The sequence below is a fragment of the Spea bombifrons genome, chromosome 2 (genome assembly GCF_027358695.1).
Source record: "Spea bombifrons isolate aSpeBom1 chromosome 2, aSpeBom1.2.pri, whole genome shotgun sequence".
In the NCBI taxonomy this organism is placed as follows: Eukaryota; Metazoa; Chordata; class Amphibia; order Anura; family Pelobatidae; genus Spea; species Spea bombifrons.
Window position 1 is genome coordinate 9,473,736 of NC_071088.1, and position 21,481 is coordinate 9,495,216.

Genomic DNA, 21,481 nt, shown 5'->3' on the forward strand with positions numbered 1-21,481 from the left:
ATCAACTTCCAAGGCTAGGTGGCCCACTTCTAGTGCAACCCCTGCCTTCAGACACACTTGCCAGAACAAAATGGTGGGGGGTCTGCCAAAGATTAAAACATATGTTCAATGTTTGGAGGCAGCCAGAGGCCATCATAATAAGATTGCATCATATGCTAGATAAGATTTGGCTACATTAGGGTCCTAATGTCAGGTTCCCATCCATCTTGTTACTCCCCCTCCTCCCTTTGACTACCAACGTGGTGAGATATGAATCACCCCAATGGGTGACATAATGACAACAGTAAGCATTGTTCGGCTGTGGTGTACGACGACACAATGAGAACGACACATGCTGGTCGAGCGACTCTCACTAGTTGTCTTGTGTTCACAACACACTCAATGACCCACAATCAGTGCAACAAATCAAGAATCAGTTTTATTAAAAGAAAAATATGCTCCAAAAAGCTCTCTAGGTAGTTTGAGGAGTCCAGTATTTTCATTGTAACCTTTCAGGGAAAAAAAATTTCTCAGAGTGTCCAGAAAAAAAGAGGACATGTAACGTCACCATAAATGTACAACCTAGCATGTTCTTTATAGGTCCGTTGGTGCACATCTTAAATGGATTCCCTTAGTTCGAGAGTACTAGATGTGTTTTGGCAAGAATGCAAACACCTTCCAATAACAACCTTCCAAACCGTGTCCTTAGTGATAAAAAAGTCATAAACAGACAGTAACCTTTCTTAAAGTGAGCCGGCCCTCTGTATGCCCAACACGTAGAAAGCATAGTCTCTCCGATATACCTCATTAGCAAAATCCATTGGTATCATTGGAGTTAAAACTGGCATATCCCGGGCTCATCTGGTGCAACGGGGGCATTCTAGATTCCAGAGGTTTCTCCATTTTGGGTGATATGACTTGGCTTCTTTTACGCAACATCTGTCCAATCCCCATCATTGGAAATCTACCCTTGCTGCGTACACAGTTGGGGCTACCCAAGTTCCCTGAAACGTTATTGTTGCCCGATGGTGAATAAGGGGACGTTGGAGACATGGATTCTGAGCTAGATGGGCTGCTTTTATCATCATACGTGAAGGAAGCTTGGTTAGAATGAGCTTTCACGGGGGTTGTGTTGTCAAACTGGAAGATCGGAGACAGTGTCCTTTCACTTGAGTGCCTCGGAGAGAAAGATACCGGGGATCCTATCACTCTGTACTGGTGGGAGGGTGATGAAGATTCAATCTGGTCCTCCCTGTTGACAGATTCAAAGGATCTCACAACATTCATGTGGGTATCTCTCAAACGGCTTCCCATGTTCATGTTTACTGCCTCCTGGGAGTGGGAGTCTTGTCTTCTCATAATCTTGGGGGTTCTCGGATCTGGACTCTGAAGTTCTAAATATTCCAGAGAACAAGAAGTTATGCATCCCTTCTTACTCAGCCTGACCTCATGGAACGGGCTCAATCCTCCAATGGATTCTGAAATATAAAATATCAAATATAAAAATACATATAAACAAATTTCCAGAGAAGGTTTTAAATTAAGCTTGAGATTCTCATTGGGTTACAGGGTAAAAGGGCAGTCAAACTGATTTAGTTCCTTGGTAAGCAATATAGCCATGAAAAATTAGATAGGACTCACCAGAGTTGGGGTACTTTGACATAGTGGGAGGCTGAGTGATATTTGGCCATATAGTGTGACGGAATTCCCAATATTTATGCCTTAGATAGGGGTTTCTTGAATTGTATTTGCTGAGTTTGCGCTGAATTCTGGCTTTGTTTTGTTTTTAAACAAATCCGACTACCAGAATAATTCAATCACGGGATATCGCTCTTTGATACTTTGCCACTATATTCTTTATTTTTTAAATTGGGTACGATATCTTTCATACTGGAATTACCTATACTAAGGGGCTGCGAAATGTAATTTCTGTAAGATGAAAATACTTGATTTGATTCTGTGTGTGCAAAAAAAACTTTCTAGAATGCTTGTTTGGGAAATTCTATCCTCCACCATCGTTACTAATGTGGGGAGGATAAGGTTTGCAGTCTCCTGAACCTAGGTCTCTCCTTCAGATATTGGTCTGATGTACAACAACAAATTGCGGTCACTGAAAATGATGGAATATAGATTGTCCTGCTTGGCAAACTATGTACGTCATGGCAAAGTGTGAAGACACGTACCCCTCTCTGATTTGGAGGATCTCCTCTCCTTAAGGGGACCTTTGGCGTTGTAGATCTGCGTGCCGAGACAGGAGCTCTGTCTGTGGGAAGGAGAGCTTTTTTCCACCTTTTTCTGAGCTCCCCTCTGCTGAAGGTCTGGTCTCTTTTCTGAATCTTTAGATTTTCTTTCCTAAAAAAAAAAAATAATCACACATCGGCATCAGCTCATGTTCTAACACGGCCCTGCCTATATGGATATGGACAACACACAGCCAGCAACCAGCCACTGCATGGACAGCCATTGCCTCAGGACCCAGTAAATGCCCCCTCCTTAAAACAGGTCCCTGATTAACCTACTAACATACTCATTCAGGCTGAAAAAGACTCAAGTCCATCACGCTGAATCCCGCGGTTCATCCAGAAAACCCCTGCTTATAAGCGATTTCTGGGAATTCCTTAACATAAAGTGCCGTGCATGCACGCTAACCCATGGGACAGGAAAGACCCAAGCTTTGGAATAACTTTTACCGTTTCCAACAGGTAGAAAGCACTGCTTACTTATACCAAAAGTATTTTACATACATACGGCCGGTGAATCGCCTGGCGATACAGTCTTTAGGAAGAGGGTGTGTGTTATCCCGTTAAGGACGAGCGCTTTAACAATGGGTTTCAAAACAGACGCCAAACCCCTTTACAACTTAGTTTATAGATCAGTCAAAAGCATGGGGTTATAAAGCCTTTTGCATCACGCCAGACACGTCCTCCACTTTCGCTCCTTGAGAAAGTGCCCTTCCGTTTGCTTCCCGTCCGCTCGGCCCTTTTAATGTGCAGGAAGTCACTTCCTTAACCTCTACAAACAAAGGACTCTTCTGACCGCCCCAGCCTTCTTTCATCGCTAAACGATTGTCTTTCAGAGCGGACTATTGTCTTACATCACAGCCAACACCGTAAACTAATCAGTCCTCCCCGACCTTTCCTGTAACATATAACTCATCCCGCACCAGGTTCGTCACCAAAATACCCAAGTCTGCTTTTCATCTCTCACACGCAAAAAAAAAAAAAAGAAAAAAAATCTATTCTCTTTCTGTTTATATGCAATAATAAATTAAATATTTGAGTTTAAAACAGAAAGTATATCAAATATGCCTTCATTACCCTATAGACTGACACTTGGGTGCTGAACAAGATAGCAGTTTAGGTTTATGGACTCTGATGCGCATTTTTCTTATGTTGTAGATGAGTCTGAGCTGGGAACCTGCACAACTCAACAAGCCGAGGTAAGCGGAACAGCTTCCCAGCAGAAGTGGTAGAGTCTAATGGTGTAAGGGAATTTAAACATGCATGGGATAGGCATACGGCTCCTCAAGACCAAGGACCAATTAAGGTTTGAGTCTTTACATCGGTTGACCATTTCTATGAAGGAACGCGGCCGTTGGGAGATCAGGCTGCTCACCTCGTACGAGTTCTTGTTCATCCTGTACTTTTCGCTTTGATGTAACTGACTTTTGTGGCAAACGTTGTCATTAATGTCGGTTTTCTGGCAGGGAGAGAACCAGATGTTAATTACAGGCTGCATCGCATCATACCGGCAGATAACAGAGCTTCCCTGGGTGACGACCATACTCAAGGCTTTCAAGATGATCTTTTGTTTAATGCCCCCTTTCCCACCCTACCTCGCCCCCCCCACCCCGGAATAACACCACCCGACTCCACAAAGAAGGGACTCACTCTCATGGTTGTTAAATAACGCTCCAGCTTCCGGTTTAATAAGAAGTACACGGAGAGCGCGTGGCATGCGCGGTTGGAGAGTATGACATTGATGACATCGCTGTGTTTATAGCCAAGCTTCTCGGACATGTGGAGCACCACATTCTGACTGAGATCCTCCAGGTGGATCCTACAACAAGAACGGAACGGGATTATCGTCACGTTATTATTATTATTATGTTAATATGCAACGATTTACGGTTCAAGGTGAAGATCTGTAACATGGGCTTAGAAATATTGCGCAACACGCTACCCATTAACGATAACATTCAACACAAATTAATAAAATTAAATGCTTCTGAGTAATCCGATCGTGGTCTGATGGAATGCTATACACATTTCTAAGCACGGGGTATCAGGTGGCGTTGGAATATGTAGGCAAAAAAAAAAAAAACATGCGCAGCATTATGAAGCTACAGTCTGTCTCGGGTTTCGGGTGGAGTTCCTGAGAGCTACCCAACCAGTCTGATGATTTACAAAAAAGTAATCCCAGCATTTACACACAAGGCCTGGGTAATCCAACCACAGGAGTCATCATCATCACTGCTCGTTTTATATGTATATATATATATTATTATAAATGATTAACGCTATAAAATCACTCTCTTTAGATGAAAGCAATCGTTTTGTGTTTCCACCCTCTGAGTAACACACTTTCCCCAGATGTGATTAAAGGGAAAGTCCCCGAAAAATAAATACTTTCTCCATGAGTATAATTTCCAGAGCTGTATACAGTATTAACCCCCCTGCATTGTATACAGTAACTGCCCCCCCCCAGTGCTGTATACAGTAATATAGGACAGCATTGACAAAAAAAAAAAAACTGGTTTTATCTAATTTTATTACAATAAACTCTTTATCTGCAGACCTGGAGGCGGCCGTTGTTATCAACCGTGTGATATTTTGGGTGACTTTCCCCGCTCAAACACCACACTGAGCTGATGCTTGATGGCAATGCTAATGAAGTCCGTTCTCCATAGACTTTCATTATTCAAAGCGTCCGACTGGGTGATTAATACCGAGCAATTCTGGCAGTATGATAAGGAGTGTCTGCTAGGAGTGTTTGTCTAGTAGATTTGGGCTCAGAGTGAGATCAGGCAGCTGAGTATCAGCCATTTCTATGAGTTCTATCTGATAATAGTAATTATATAAATTACTATTATTTTTATAAACAAAAACGGCAGAAGCTCCACTTTCAGAAAAGGTGCAATGTACCCCCAACGCATAAAGCAGCATTCTATTTGCCCCTTTAGAAGGTAGATTGAGTCTCTATCGGTGTGATTTACCCCTCCCCCATTATTATACAGACAGGGTCTGTGCTGCGAGTTTCAAAACGTGTGAAATTTCCCCATGGATTATGGAAGCCGTAAAGTTTAGCACCGGCGCTTAGCGTTCTCTCTCAAAGCCTTCCACCAATGCACCAATTACTGTACCTTCGGTGCGGATCCTATAAAACACATCTGTCTCGTATACAGATGTGAAATTTTAACCCCTAGTGGTACAAAGATGTGCCTCCAAGCACTTTAACGTTAAAAAAAAAAAAAACGCAACATGGACCATAACTCTAGATTGTTGCGGAGAGGGATCCACGGGTTAGTCTGTTAGGGATTCCGAAAGAGAATAACAGGTTGCTTGCCAGCCATAGTCCGTTTAGAATAATATATAATTCTCGCAGCGCTTTGTTTCCACGCATTGTCTACAGGGAAATATTGTGTTCTGCAAACAGACATTCATTCCGAATATCGTAAAAGCTGCTGATAAACTGTAACAACATGAACGCGGTCTGTGCGTGTTACCAATTAAAAGTCGAGATCAGTGGCGTTCGATGGATCCAAGTTGGCCAGGACTTGGTGTGTTGGGTATCCTGGCAGCCAAAGCTTGGCAAATATAATGTTCCCCATCCATAAAACACGTACTCTTTATCCAATACCGATAGTTATGTTATTATTTGGCCAGAAGATCTAGGATACCCTCCTAACAAGGTTCTGTAACTGACCAAAATGTCACCAAAGAAGACAAATGGCTCAAGGACACTTTAATCAAACAGGTCAAACGTTACGTTTGGCCTACAAGTTCCAAGAAACATAATTAAAAAAAAAAAGTGATTTGTGAAGGCATCGGCTGAGTTACTCATTGGTTTACCTGTTAGGGTACGTGACCGTGTGCTGCCCCTTCCCGTGGTAATTATCTGTAAGCCAGCGACTGGCCAACGCCTGCTGAATGTTTGGCCTTTTAATGGGATCTGGTTCCAGCAGAGACCGGAGGAAACTTGCAGCAGCTGTGGGGGTGGGGGAGGGAAAAAAAAAAACAAGAGTGGAAACGTGAGAATGTTTTCTATAGAGCGCAGCAGATTATCAGCTCCGTGGGATCATTAACGTGCCGTAAACACAGGGACACCACTGTGCCACCTCACGCGGAGAAAACCACGCGGACCTTCAGCTGTTGCCGGATTAAGCCTCTTCCTGGCTGAGGATGCTGAGGGCTGAAGTCTAGCGACAGCTGAATTCATACAGGTGGCCCTATTTTGTTCTAATTCACATGGTTTTCCAGTCTAAGCCATGCCTACATCCACACTTCCTATAGCCCACCCCGAAATGTATTAACTTTTTATTTATGGGTTTATATAGCGCCATCATATTCCGCAGCGCTGTACAATTTGATATTTTGAGGGTAATGATACCCCGGGGGGCATCTATGTCAAAACAACTTGGTTCCATCGGCTCTTTCAAATAGAACACGTCCAAAAAATTACATTAAAAAAATTCAGCGGATGCGGGTGGTTTCATTTCCATAGAAATGTGTTCTTTATGTAAATATAGAGATTTGGAGGCACAGAACCTGCGCAGCTACTAAGGAGCGTGGAGTTAAACGTGATTCCCCCAGCTGGTCGCTGTGAATGGATGAAGTAATGTGGTGGGATTTACCTGGAGAGAGGTGGGTGGGTAGAGGATTCATGTCTTTGTCAACCATCTTCTGGTACAAAGCCCTCAGGCTGAACGGCTCCACGGTGAATGGCAGCGTGCCCGTTAGCATGGCATACATGTTCACGCCACTTGAAGAAAAAAAACAAAAGGGCGCATGCACAGTTAGGGGAGGCACGCCATTCACAGTAAACAAAGAGAGAGATTGGCTTTACTCCCCCCCCTCCCCTTCGAATCTCCTTTGTTACAAGTATCGCAAGGCGTTGTCATGGAAACACATGGAACGCCATGTGCCGAATAACCCAACGCTCCTACTCGGGAACAGGTAATATCTGCGGCCATGAAAAATGTGATTAGAAACCCATCAGCTTACAACGAGTTTATAGATCACTGTAAGTGTTATGTGGTACTTACATAGACCAGACGTCCACCTTCGGCCCGTATTTCTTCCTTGCCAGTAGCTCCGGGGCCGCGTAGGCCGGACTCCCACACTGAGTACTGAAGGGGTCGGTGTAGCCCAGAATACCGGCGCAATTGCTCAATCCAAAATCTGGAAACAGACAGACAAATTTCTCTTTACGGTCTTTAAATAAACACAGATATGGATGAAAGCGCTCTACAGATATAATAAAGGCTCTACAGATATAATAAAGGCGTCGTGGCTCCGTCGTAACAAGCGGCACACAGAAAAAGAGGTCAGAGACGGATAAGAGGAGGTCACCTTCCTTTTTCCTTTTCCTTTGATGCTCATGGAATATTTATAACAAGCCCATGAAGGCAAGAAAGTCAAAGGATATGACTACATATAGAGAGCTTTACCATGGGACAGGCGTAAAGATATCCCAACCAAGGACCGATTAAGGTCCAAGTCTTTACATCACGAAAAATGTGCAGACTAGACGGGCCGATCTGCCGCCAAATTCTCTTTTTCTAATCTATAGAGCATCACGTCCGTGCCGACGAAACCAGAAGAAACAGAATTAAATCGGTTTTTAACCAAAATGAAAGCAATTAAAGTCATTCCATACGATAAGAAGATTATGGCCGGATTAAAGGGGTCTGTCCTACAATAAAATATTTTTGACAGATGCCGTATGTGGTATTTAGCTGCTAATAACCTCTTGTGGAATAGTCAATCCTACTATTTTGAACAAAAACATTTTAGCTTTACTAGTTTTCTGGGTTTTTTAAGTAATAAAAAAGTTTGTCCGATGTTATAACGTACGGCGCTGCATCCCATTGAGAGAAGCTTTCTGGGGTGGGATACTACGACATTAATGATGGGAAAACTAGATGTGGGGGAGAAAGCTAGGGGTGCCACGCAAGCAAAGCCAGACCCCGAGCTCAGCTTGTCGAGATGTATGTCCACTAAACCGGGGGCTTATCTACTTCATACAGAACGTCCGAAATCCCAACCCAAGAGGAAGGGTCTCAGATGGCTGGCTCTGTATCACGCGCTTCACATTCTAAGCCAGGCTCAAGACAACCTGCTTGCTCAGCTATTTCTAAGGCCAAACATTGAGGAGGCCACACAGGTCACCAACCCATGGCTTGTGTACACCAGGGGTAGGAAAGATTAAGCAGGCATTGAAGAGCCTTTCGACGGTTCATAGGTTAATGGTGTTTGTCCTTTCGGAGTATTAGCTTTAAGATGTAAAAGTTGACTTTAGGGATTCCTAGCTGGAAAAAATCTGTAGCCAGTGGAATTTGTTTGGAAAAAGTTAAGACACCAAGCTCTAAAAAGGTAGAGCTCTTTATCTTCGGTCAATAAACGCCAGGGTAGGGAATTCCGTGTACAAACAAAGACTTGCACGGTCAGCAGGAACGCCTGGCGATGGGAAATCGGAAAGGAAACCCAAAACAAAAGGAAAGACTTGGGTTCTATTGAGGCCGTAGGGGCCCCCGGAGTGTAATCTCCGCTTAGACAGACCAAGTGTGAGCAGACGAACACGGCGCTAATGAGAGGCCATTAAATCATTTGCATACCAATCAGCTTGATGTCGTTGTTCTCATCCAGCAACAGATTTTCAATCTTCAAATCTCTGCGGGGAAAGAAAAAAAAAAGAATGATTTCGCAGGCACACGGGAAGCGGGGCGGCTGGATTAGTTAACATGGTGGGGGGGGGTCATTTTAATAATGAAGCTCCAGTCCTGTGCACTAAGACAGGTTACCGCAACATTATATCGACTTTTTTAAGTTTCAAAACATACAGCAAGTTTTAGATCAACGTCAAGCTGGGTTCATGAAAGCATATAAGAAAATATAACCTTGCAAGAAGCTATGGCCAACCAGATAGGCAATCAAAGAGTTTTGTTTGTTAACATTCTTTTTAATTTAACATTAGGGATGGAACACCGGTGGCCTTCCGGCTATGGAAGAACATATCCACAGCAACTAAGTTACCTAAAGTAGTATTATTCAAACCCCTCCACAAGGACCACCAACGCGTGGACTGTTAGCAGCCCTCACGAAACGCTGCCCTGGAAGCCAGGGGGTTGCTGATTCTCGTCTCAGCGTTGGCGCCACCAAAGTTGCATGGTTTGTGTTTGTTTCGAGACACACGTAGAAGATATTTTTGCAAAAAAAAAAACAATAAAGGAAAAGAATTGTACGCATCCGTGTTCTATGTTTCCAGAGCACGACTCGCCTCCCTGACAGCCTGACAGTAATTGCGCTGAAAGGGATGCATTTGTCAACTCCTATCAAACCCAGCGTTTCCTGTGGGCTGAAGCGGATCGCATGCTTTTCAGTATTACGTGGGTTTTAAAATTATTAATATATTTTTACTGCGTGCCTTTGTCGTATTACAGCTTAGGATACGCTGCAATTGTATTCTTACAGTCAACAAGTAACTGTGCTAGAGACCAGATTTAACCCTTACAGTCCCACATCCGCAACCAATCTCTCAGCCTTCTGACCGCGGAATGGATTAACCCTGGAGATAAAATGTCTGAATCTCTTTGTATATCTCTCGTTGAGGGCGCACTTCCGATGCAGCCCATGTGATGATGGCACTTGGCGTTTGCCACTTTGTGCCACCTTTTCTGGAAAAAAATATTCCAGCCATGGTATTTCTTTGACTGGATAATAGTGACCAAAACAGGTTATTTTACTGACTGCCTGTAAAATATCAGCTAAGCAACAACCCTAATGTTTCATTGTTTTCCCAAAATACTATTTTCTAGTCTATTCAAATGAAGTGGACCAGAACACCTTTAAATGGGTGTTCTGCACGAACGGAAAAGTGATTGTGGATTTAAAAGAAAAAGAGAAAAAAGAGTAACGGATGTTTTATGAACGAGCAGCAGACGGGAACTTGAAGAACAGAATAAGCTTTTAAGCCAAAGAAGGGGGGTAAATGTTTGCATATTGTGTATATATAGAACAGATTTGGGGTCACTTGGAATGTTCCTTGTTTTTGAAAGAAAAGTAATTTTTTTCCAATAGCCCTTTATCACTCCCATCACTCCTGTTTTCCAATGGCCCTTTATCACTCCTGTGTTCCAATGGCCCTTTATCACTCCCATCACTCCTATGGTCCAATGGTCCTTTATCACTCTCATCACTCCTGTATTCCAATGGCCCTTTATCACTCCTGTGTTCCAATGGCCCTTTATCACTCCTATCACTCCTATGGTCCAATGGCCCTTTATCACTCCCATCACTCCTGTGGTCCAATGGCCATTTATCACTCCCATCACTCCTGTGATCCAATGGCACGCTGTGTTCCCTAATAAAAACCAAGTTTAAGTTTAGAAGGCTAATGGGTCGTTAGGAAATCCTTCTGCAAATTATGTTACAGCCAGAAATGTCCTTGTTTTCCCATGAAAAGAGACTCCAAACTTTTGAAGTAGGGTAGAGTATATTCAGGGAGTTTGACAACTAACAGTCTAAGACAAACCGATCCATTAGAAGAGAGAACTGGGATCATGAAACAAGGAGGCTGTTATTAAAGTCACCATTTGCAACAAGTACTCTCCCTAGCTGTATTTAGTAAAGGGGGGGGGGTGAAAAGCAAATATTATTTGTCCTAGGCCAGCTTTTTATCAAGGACCAGTTTGCCAACGGATGGGGGGAAAAAAGATAATTAAAACCAACACCACTCAGTTACTATTGTAGTGGTTGCATAAAAAAGTATTTTCCTGGGGGGAATTTTCCTTTTAATAAATTCAGATCACTGGGCTATGCCTGAAATAAGAACATTTAAACAATCTACAATAAGGAACCGCTACGAACCAACGCAAACAACAAGCGGAAAACTCTAGCGAATATAAAGCAGGAATCGTGACAGCCATTAAGACTGACGGCACAGAGTTATTTATAACGTATCGCTTTCATGCGGCTCCACCGACAGTAATTATGTATCTCCAGGAGTGCAAATTGGGGTCCCGGCACCTCCATTCACTCTAATGCCACGGAGAGTATATGGAATATCCTTTCACAAAACCCTCCACGAATATTTCTATTTATAACGGCGGCCTCCTCATAAAAGGACCCGAGTGAATCCGCGTCTTCCCTGACTTATCTTCTGCTCCGTTCCCCCGCTGCTCCTTTCTCTCCGCAGAATGCCATTCTCTCTAAATGAAAGCCGCTAATAGCGAAAACTTCACAGCAGTTGTGAACTTTACTCTCGCGAAAGAATGTGACTCATTCATTCAGAAAATCTCTTTTTTTTTTTTTTTTTTTTGCTAGAGATAGCAGAGAGGTAATGGAAATAAACACCATAAATCTTGGTTGCTTTAAACACTATTTTTCCTACCTAAAATGATTACGAGAGGTTATATGGCATAAGAAGAGGACGAGGTTATGAGGTTATGAATGGTACAGAGATATGGTGAAAAAAAGGCAAAATAAAATGAAAAAAATGCTGCAGTCTGAAAAATAAATGGCTAAATGTAGATTTTTTTATTTTATTTTATTTTTTTTTATAATAAATTAACCAGTCGTAAATAGGCCAAGAGATTGGGGTGAAGGGGGGCAGAATAAATACTTGGCCTCCATTCATTCACTTCAATTATAAAGCTTTGGTTTAATGAAGCAAAAAGAGATAAATGGTCTAGCATTTTTTTTTTGTAGAAGACTCCTAATTTTAATAAAATGGTACTAATGCATACTATGGATGCCATTTTGAGGGTAAAGCGAGTCAATAGAGAGATCGGGTGAGTAATTATGGGTGCGTGCCCATATCATAGCACACATTATACACACATTAATTATTTTCCAGGAAGGGTCAAGACAGAGGTAGCTGGGTCTGTTAATAAGAATAAGAAGTATTCTCATGGAAATGCTTTAAACGCCAGGACTGTATATAGAATATAGTCGCATGAGTGCCCTGAATGCTCACTATAATTAATAATGTTGCAACCTTCGTGTTTGAATGAGATTTCTGCCCTTAGAAAACTGATCACGGGGAGTCACGCACATCAGACGAGTTAAAGGGACACAGAGCGTGAGTTGTTGGGATCTTCTTATTAAACCCGAGTAGTTTCCAATTCAATGTACACTCAGTTTTGCAGCTCAATTTGGTGGGAGTTTTATGGAGCCGAGAAGTACCTTCCCAAAGAAGGTAGTCATCAGCGGCTCATGATGACCATCCAGCAGGCCACCAAGCGGCGGTTTTCAGCAGGGTCACGCCAGGCGGATAACCCATAGAAGGGGATGCACTTGCAGTATATCTTTTGCGAAACCCAGCTTTGATATCCCTGCAAGATTCTTAGCATGCGTCACAACTAAAAACTTGGCAACGCAGAACAAAGGGATCAAAATCGTGGTACCCTTTGTTTCGGAGGAAAACAAAATCAGAACGTATTCTAGAATATGTATAGCGTGAGCGTTGTAGACATGTAAGGAAAGAGAAGCCTCTGAAGTCTTGAAAGCGTGTGATGCTATACCTGACGCATGAAGCAACCAGGGCGCTGCCTAAAAGCTACAGTGTTAAAGAAGGGTAATTACCGGTGTACAACCCCTGCCCGGTGCAGGTGCTCCACAGCCAAAATCAGCTGCCTGATGTATTTACGGGCTTCATTCTCCTCCAGCCGCTTCTTCTCGTAGATCTTGTGCATGAGGTTCCCGCCGGAGCACAACTCCATCACCAAGTAATAGCTATTTTCGGTTTCTAGAATGTCGAGAAGCTGGGTGATGTTGGGATGCCGGATCATCTGTTGGATCTGTCCCTCCCTGCGTAGGTTCTTGGTCACATACGTGTCCTTCTTGGCTTTCTTCTTATCGATAACTTTGACAGCCACCTGGAAGAAGAAAGGAACGTTATTTAGAGCAGATACTTATGGGATTATAAAGAAACCTTAGAAAGACCGCTTAAAATAATCAGGGGTGGCTTCTGCAACATTTCAAGGCATGAGTTACATTCCAACAAAGCCTACAGAGTTCCACGATGGCGCTTTATCTCGCATTTTGTTTTCAATCACAATGCCGCATCTACAGAAACGCCATTAAGCAGGTATTATGTAACATTCTTCTCCGAGAGCAATTATCAAGCATCTCGCTTCTGCTCGGCGCACTTAAAAAGACTAAGAAGCTCTGCGGAATAAAAGCACGAGTCGCTCCAAGTGAAATATGTTATAAAGCCTGACGATCGACAATCGGGTAAAAAGGGGCAACCTACAGGAGAACAGATAATAGAAAAGATATCTTAGCTACTTAGAGGCCTTTCCATCTCGGAGATTTCCCAGAGGCTATGAAAGAACGTAAATAGCAAGTCAAAGCCGACGTAGGAGAGGATGGCAGGAATGAAACCAGATCCCCGCGTAATTATTTGAGTGCCAGAGATACCTGCGAGGCATTGTGAGGCAGAAGTTCAGATTTTATGGGTTGTTCAGCAGGTAAAGCTAATGGTTTTATTGTCAAGAGAGGACCATTCAACCCCAGAAGAGGGTTCCAGCCATTGAGCCTGGTAATAAAGCCACCCAAAAAACATGCCAAGAAAAACTACTCCACTCCAGAAGCAGAGATAGCCTACCAAAAAAGGCACAGAAAGGATCCAATCGTTGCGTAAATGCTGCCGAAAGCACTTGTTACTCTGGACACCGAAAATGTGGCCAAAAATGTGTCTACGTGAGGAAGCCCCGGGAACAACGACCTCCGAGCCAAACCTTCACCGGCTTGTAGCTTCCACAGCACACTTATTTAACCCAAAATGTTTAAAATATGAAGATCAGCAGCTTTAGGTGGGGTGAATTTTGAAACATATTCTGTGGTTTGTTTTAGGTAGAAATTCTAAATATCAGGAACCGACATATTTACTCATGTAATACAAAAAAAACAACCAAAAACATATAGGCAATAAAGATAGATCTAAAGACATTTTTATGTTCTGCATATTAAGACTCGTTGTTTTAGGCGACCTGAAGTCAAACGACATCATAAAGAAACGTTTTATTTAACCAAGAGCACTGCTGCCTGGTATCGTTACATCATATTAATCAGGCCTGTTACAGATCATTATTGTAAATACTCCCCAGAACATATTTTATCTTCCGTATCTTAACCAGATTTGCGTGCCTTTTCATCAATAATTCAGCGTTAGCGTTAAATGAACCGAGCGCTCCAGAGATATGAATCCATGAGACGTTATTACTCAAACACAAAGTTATTCTGAATAATTTAACGGGATCTGCTCTTAACCTCCCGGCGACCCCTTTTCCAGCGTCGGAGGAATGGGACGATGGGAGCGCATTAAACATACTTAAAAGGGGAAAACAGCTTATTACGTGTACCGTGAGAATAACCCCAACTAATAGATCTATAACACGCATTGGACGGGAAACACTGCATACGTGCGCCATATGAGATGTTGGCTAGATGAGTGGAAGAGCCTCCCAGCAGAAGGGGTAGAGGGTAACACTGTGAGGGAATTGAAACATGCATGTGATCGGCATATGGCTCCTGAATATAAGACGAGACCAACGACTGATTAGGGTCTTTATATCAGGAATAACGGGCAGACTAGACGGACCGACTTGGCCTGATCTGCCGTCAGATTGTATTTTTCTATGTAAAAGCCGAATATAATAAATGTATACAGAGGGTACCCTGCCCCCTCCAAAACCAGCCGGGCTTCTAAATTCCCCAAACATTTGGCAGCCCCCCGGAGGGGAGATCCAGCCTCACAGATCCTAGACTTTAGATCCTAGAATAGATGAGCTTAAACAAGTGCTAACAAGTCAGCCCCCTGAAAGCCGCCCCTCACCTCAACGCCCTTAAAGAGATCAGCGATCTGATAAAATGTGTATACTGACAGGTCGGCAGCATGGACAGTCCACCGCTTATTGCTGGAAAACTGGTTTTGGAACTGGTTTCTTGATTGAAAATGTCATTTTCAAGAAGGATGTGTGTCCCGGGTTCCAGCAGATGCCCTGACTCATTCTGTAATGGACTGCATTGCGAAACGCGCAATAACCCCGAGAGCGCTTCTCTCTTTAACTCTCTGGTGACCCTTCTGTCTAAACTCTCCCTGTTAGAAGAATGGCTTGTGAAGGTAATAAACCGCTAGCCCAGGTAGCGGATACGTAGGTTACGCTGTCTCGAGCCATCATTAAGCTTAGCTTATAAGAGAGGCGTTGACGTACACATACACGTGAAAGTTACGGGGTTTGGGTATTTTTAGATGAACTCCATTTTAGAAAAGTCAGGAGAACGTTAAGATTCCATTAGTTTTCTCATCTATGCATTTTATTCACAATGAACCGGATTTCTCGTTGGCTGAAAACCCCAAGACCTCGGTCAGAAGGCGCCATTTTGTTTTCCTTTTGGTATCGCCGTCATTAAGCTTTCTTTATGGATAGGCATATGGCTATAATGAACCTGAGACGAGACAACAACCGGCCATCCGGCACACCAGCCACATGCTGGCGATGTGAGCATAAAAATATAGCATGCGGCTTATCCAGACGATGGGCGCGCTTACGTCATCAGGGGGCCGCTGGCCTTAAAGTGCCAGGGCCACCTCTTCATCGCCCGTCCGGCCCTGGCTGAATAGTTCTTTCCCCTGCATGCTGTGTATTTGTATATAAGATCCATTTGTATTAAAGAATTACTGAACCTTTTACTCTTTGCTTTCTAGGCAATGGTTTACATGAAATGAAAGACACTTTGATTATTTGGACATAAATTAAGAGGAAAAGGAGGAGATCCAAACAATGTGTTCAGTGCCGGGCAGCTGCTGCAAAGACAGGCTGTCACAATCCAACGATTATGTCACATCGGGAGGGTACAATTAGTCAACGCGGAAAGCATCGAAGTAAACAGCCACTTTACATAAATTAACAGAAACACAACCCAGTAAAAACCGTCGTCATTAAAGAGATTAACGATCAGGCACACTGTGTTTTCATTTGTACGCAGTGACTTATCCTAGTCTAGGGCCACTAGGTCTAGGACGGCAAATCCAAGGGGGCGAAATCACGGATCTCCCCAAATGGCCCATTTACACTATGGAGGGCTGTGCCGAGTAGGCACGGTCCTTTATTGTTTCCTATTGTTGTGAAGTGCAGTGGGTATGACATCATTTTCCAACACCTGGTACTAAGGACATGGGAGGAGGCAGCAGGCGGCGCTGCCTCCTCCCAAAACAACAGAAAAAATGGTTCACAATTACAATAAAGCCACAACTTGGTATTCTTTTCTGTTAAGAACTAGGCAGTGTTCATCGTGCAAGGGGCTTCCTATGACATCACAACATCCACAGGAAGTCTCTATCATACAATGCATTGGCTGGATCTTTGACCTTTGTGTACACCAGGACTTAAAGTTGCATTTCTTGTATAAATGAAAATATACTCATTTTGATGGACATCTATTTCTGGAACATCAAGTGAGGAAGAATTTGTTAAATCTAGAGTCGTGCAACCTGATCCCCGCGCATGGTATTTATAAAGCCCCACTTCAAAAGGTTAAGTTGTGGTATAATACGATACAGAAATGTGTTTCGCTCATTCCACAGTCACGAAACTTTTGTAGGGAAAAAAAATGAATTCCTATTTAATTAGTTTAAAGCTCTCGGGTACTGGAAAAGTAGAGAAATTAAAAAAAAATCCTTTTTATGATTTAATTGACCGTCCTTTGTTCATAAAACGCGGTTCTAATTTTGTTACAAGGAAAGGGAAACGCCGGACGGTCATATGGTTTGCATGTTCTGTACAGACACAGAAAAGCTGAAAGCAGATTAGGTTCAAGTGGATAAGGAACTGTCTGCCGCATGTACATCTTACAGACCTCAACGCGCAAGAGAAGCCAAGTCCCAAGGTGCCGGCACACGGTGCGTAACACCGGAGACATGAATAGGAGCCTCTGTGGTTATACCAAATATAGGTGGTTTAAATCTATAGCCAAGGATCTGCCAATGACGAATACCCATAGAAAAATGGAGAATTCGGCCGGCCTAGTCCATGCCTCCCAACCATAACATGCTGGCAGCAGAACCACCAGTCGGGAGTCTTAGATAAAGCTCCAGACTGAGTTTCGGCCCCTTCACCCCGAGATTTGGACAAAGACCCCGAGACTCAGGGGCAAACCTTGAGACTTCCCAAGTACGGATGTAGGCCTTTAGCTTAAAGTATGTTACGCTCTGCCCCTACATAGGGTATCGCGGCTTTTATGCATAGTTTCCCCATTTCTAGCCGCGGTTTATGGGTATTGTATGACACACGCGGGGTAGACTCGCCTGGTTCCACGGGATAAGATTCAGCAGTTCCATGTTCTACAGAAACTTAACATATTACCCCTGAGGTTAATCAAAAGCAGTTCCCAAGGAGCGAAAAACAGACGTTATGTCTAATTTTACCATTTTTCTTTTAATTTTAAACAGACATTTTTCGGTCTAATACTTTTAGGCAGTTTTTGGGGTCTGTACCGAGTTTCATTTGAGGAACATTACAATGCGGAGGCTTCGTGAAAGTCAACGAAGGCAACCCGATAGCTGCTAATAATAAGAGGTTTTATGCTACGGGAGAAACCCAATCCTATAGAAAAACAAACGCCCTGCCTTTACCGAGTTACTGCCTTCTGCTTACAATTTGGAGAGCTCACATGCTGAAATCGATTTTGTTACATTAAAATAGCTTGGGCCGTGTGTAATCGAGAAAAGATGGAAATTACATTTCAAGAAGAACTCCCAACAAAATCTTTTATACATTAGAAATGAGTTTAATAGTGTATTGTTTCCTCTAAAGATATTTCTAGTTATTAGATAATACAATATTTTCAGGCAGCGGCATATTAGCCATTTGTCGTCGTTCTGTTATCTCAGCTCAATCTACCAAACACCCCGACTCCTTATCATACTGCCTGTGGGAATCAATAGAATGGCTCAGTCCCAATCAACCAGTCAGACACAGTCTAGAACATAACAATTTGACTTAAAGAAACAAGAGGTAAGGAAGGCCCTGCTCACGGGAGTTTACAATCTAGGAGTTGGGGTATATTACATAAAAAGCACCACTCTTAGGGATGGAGCAGCCATACTAGTATAAGTATTGTCCGAAGGCAGGAGAGGGACTAGGAAAGGTGAACTAAAGGAAGATGGGAGGAAGGGCATTAACGCAACTAATTAAAGACTATGGCGGGACGGACTTCATTAGCATTGCCATAAAGCATCAGCTCAGTGTGGTGTCTGAGCAGGTTAAGTCACTCAAAATATTATCCTCACAGCAGTATTATTTATATAATATAATATGTTAATAATGTTTGCTTCATTAAAGTAGTTTTGGTATTACGAGGGATATTTCTCCCTTTAAGAAACGTTATATCCAAACACGGATAGTAAGAGCGTCTGTGACCGGTTCGTTACCACGTCTGGCCGTATCCTTCCTGTCCTTAGCGTACCCCGAGCGGCTCTGGGATTTTGTCACTTTCGAGACCCTCTGTAATCTCACGAGTGTCTGGTACACGGCTATATCAGGCTTTAAAAAGATTCCCCGTCTAAAAACGGCAGCAATTAGTGCCCTTCCAATTAAGTCACAAGACGCGATCCGACGGGAAGTGCCGCTAATAAGAACGTAGCTATTAGGCATGCCAGGGGAAAGAAACGCCAAATAATAAATAATTAGATTAGCCTCATTAGAAATCCCATTTCATTTGTTTCCAGCTAATGGAAATGTATTAGTCACTCTGTTAATCTCTCCTGTATACGCGGTTTATTTTCAGAAGCCATTATAAACGGCCTGAATGGGAATCGTTTAAATTAGAAGCACCAAATAGAGTAGGTGTTCTCTCCTTCTGGTGTCCCAAATGAACCTAATAATGAGATCGGTTAAACATTTCCTATAAATAAACATATTTTATATGCTTATTCAGACGTTCTGCACATTTCCTTTTTTTTTGAGCTTTGATCTCTTTCAGTAACACATTTCAAGTTTTCTTTTTAATGACGAAAAAAATATCGGTCATTCTTTTGAAATTATTTTATTGATTATTTTTTTTCCCGTTCACTTTACGCTTTCTATTGCTTGCAATATTAGATTCGATTGGCAAAAAAAATGACAGAGCCGTAAACAAGCAATGCATAAAAAAAGTTCGAATTTATTTTTATCAATTGTTCTAAAGACTATTTTATTACAGTTATAGCCGTTTATTTAATAATAATAAAGAAATCATTCTGGCAGTTGAATATTGGACATCTGTATGGGTTCTAACTCTAGGCAAACACCCTGGCTCCTTACCATAGTGCCTGTGATAAGAAATAGAATGGCTCAGTCTTAATCGACCAGCCAGACACTCTAAATAATGAAAGTCTATGGAAGATCGGACTTCATTAGCATTTCCATAAAGAATCAGCTGCTATTTGTGGTGTTTGAGCCGGGACACACAAAAAAAAAGAGGTAACTACTGTGTTTTCAGTAAGATTTCTTTTCTCAATGAATATGTCATAGAACGGGCTTATTTTATATTTGATATTTTATATCAAAAGCCAAGTCCGCAATCAAAACTTCCATTCTTTTTCCCAATAGGCGAAAGAAACTGCCAAATGTCTGGTATTCATATTTACATGGATTTGTTGGCCAACAGCTCTGGATGATGTCATTAATCATGAAGAACATGATGAGGAAGCGATTCATCAAGCTGCTTATGAATAAATCTGCTTATACATGACTAGGTCCTACAAGTTATATAATGGGCTTGTTCCGCTTCCAGGTATGTGATGTGTCAGCTCCAACCGGCTCCCGCCAAGCCAAAACAACCGCGTCATATCATTACATAATAAAGATAAATGTCTTTACTTATAGACGGCGACGCTGGAGTAATGGAACAGCCGGGACGAGCAGTTTCACAGAGGGAGCTTTTCACTAGTCGGCCTTAATAACAGGATCATCGCTCATTGTCAAGCAGGGAGGTAGTCAACTGCCCCATACAGCTCCCTTAATCTTCACCCAAACCAAAAACACTGGGTAATTCTAGGCCGCAGGGCTTATCCGCCATACGAGAAGATGAAACTTTTTGGGTGTTTATTCACTTAAGGGAGAATTTGCGTTTTAGCCTTCACTCCTTGACTTCACTATATGCCAACCTTAGTGAGCTTCTGCTGTGGAAACAGCCTGCCTGGCCCTGTTAATAGTTAAAACAAGCGAGATTCCTTGTATGTCTAGTTATAGGGTGACTTATACATCATACAGGGCCAGCTCAACCCCTATGGCTGGATAAACATGCTTGGCCCTTCATAATGAGTAGTGTAATGCCAACTCTCTTTTTAGTGAATTAACCCTTTTATCTAGCTAAATTAACTCTACATTGTTCAGACCAACCCCAGAGCGTGGGGCGTCAGCCCTGTTTAAGGGATAACTGACATGAAACTGCCTGATTAATTTTTACACTATGCAGGGTTAGCCCTTAGTCATGCAGAATGCAAACAAATGAACCAATAAAATAAAAAATTAATCGATAATCAGTAAAATAAAATGTTTCCTTTCAACTGACCTTCCGGTCTGTGAATAATCCCCTGTGTATAAGAGGCCCCCCGAAAAAGAAAAAAAGTCACCGATAACATGACAGGTGAATAAAAGATAATAATAAAAGTTTAATGTATTTTTCTATATGTGTTAATAAAAGAGATTCCCCCCCCATACAGTCACTGTGGACGCAGACAGCGGATGAGAATAACACTGTGGGGGCTCATTCGAAATGTTTTATATTCAATGACGTCCGAGGAAAGGTCTTCTTTTGTGCAGATCCGTGCGAGCGTCTTTATATATCGACCACGGTTTATCAAATGAGCATCTTTTTCTTTAAAAAAAAAAGAAACGTTCTGTGCGCTGATCTCTTCCCAAGGCCGGAGCTATTATTAATCTTTTCATTAACATGAAGTTTCATGGAATTATTTTTAGAAGCCATTAGGAAAGGTGGTCGTATGAGAGTGCCGAGAAAACAGGATCTTGTTGCCTTGGCGGCAAGGAGCGAGCTCAACGAGCTGTTTGAAATCAGGTATCACTTAAAATAAACACTCAGAAAAAACCGTAGTGAATGCATGCGATCGTATATAGGGTTATATGACAAAAGTGGTGGAGCGAGGGGATTTAGACACGCACGGCGCAGGCGCATGGCTCCTGAATCCAAGACGAGACCAACGACTGATTAGTTGGCCGTATGGTTCTGATCTGCCGTCAAATTCTATGCCTGCAGGGGTAATGGATGGTTTGGGGTTA

The 21,481-nt window shown here is 42.6% G+C and overlaps 1 protein-coding gene across 1 annotated transcript in view; it reads right to left on the bottom strand.

The window, feature by feature from the left end:
* Nucleotides 1-396: 396 nt before the first annotated feature.
* HUNK (hormonally up-regulated Neu-associated kinase) overlaps nucleotides 397-21,481 on the bottom strand; it is a 48,219-nt gene continuing 27,134 nt past the window's right edge. Inside the window, exons 3-11 of the mRNA XM_053456702.1 lie at nucleotides 12,783-13,075; nucleotides 8,816-8,871; nucleotides 7,244-7,379; nucleotides 6,833-6,960; nucleotides 6,051-6,186; nucleotides 3,870-4,038; nucleotides 3,595-3,678; nucleotides 2,163-2,331; nucleotides 397-1,457 (exon numbers count right to left, since the gene is read on the bottom strand). Coding sequence (XP_053312677.1) covers nucleotides 787-1,457; nucleotides 2,163-2,331; nucleotides 3,595-3,678; nucleotides 3,870-4,038; nucleotides 6,051-6,186; nucleotides 6,833-6,960; nucleotides 7,244-7,379; nucleotides 8,816-8,871; nucleotides 12,783-13,075 — 1,842 coding nt within the window. The 3' untranslated portion in view covers nucleotides 397-786. The remainder of the gene's footprint in view (nucleotides 1,458-2,162; nucleotides 2,332-3,594; nucleotides 3,679-3,869; nucleotides 4,039-6,050; nucleotides 6,187-6,832; nucleotides 6,961-7,243; nucleotides 7,380-8,815; nucleotides 8,872-12,782; nucleotides 13,076-21,481) is intronic.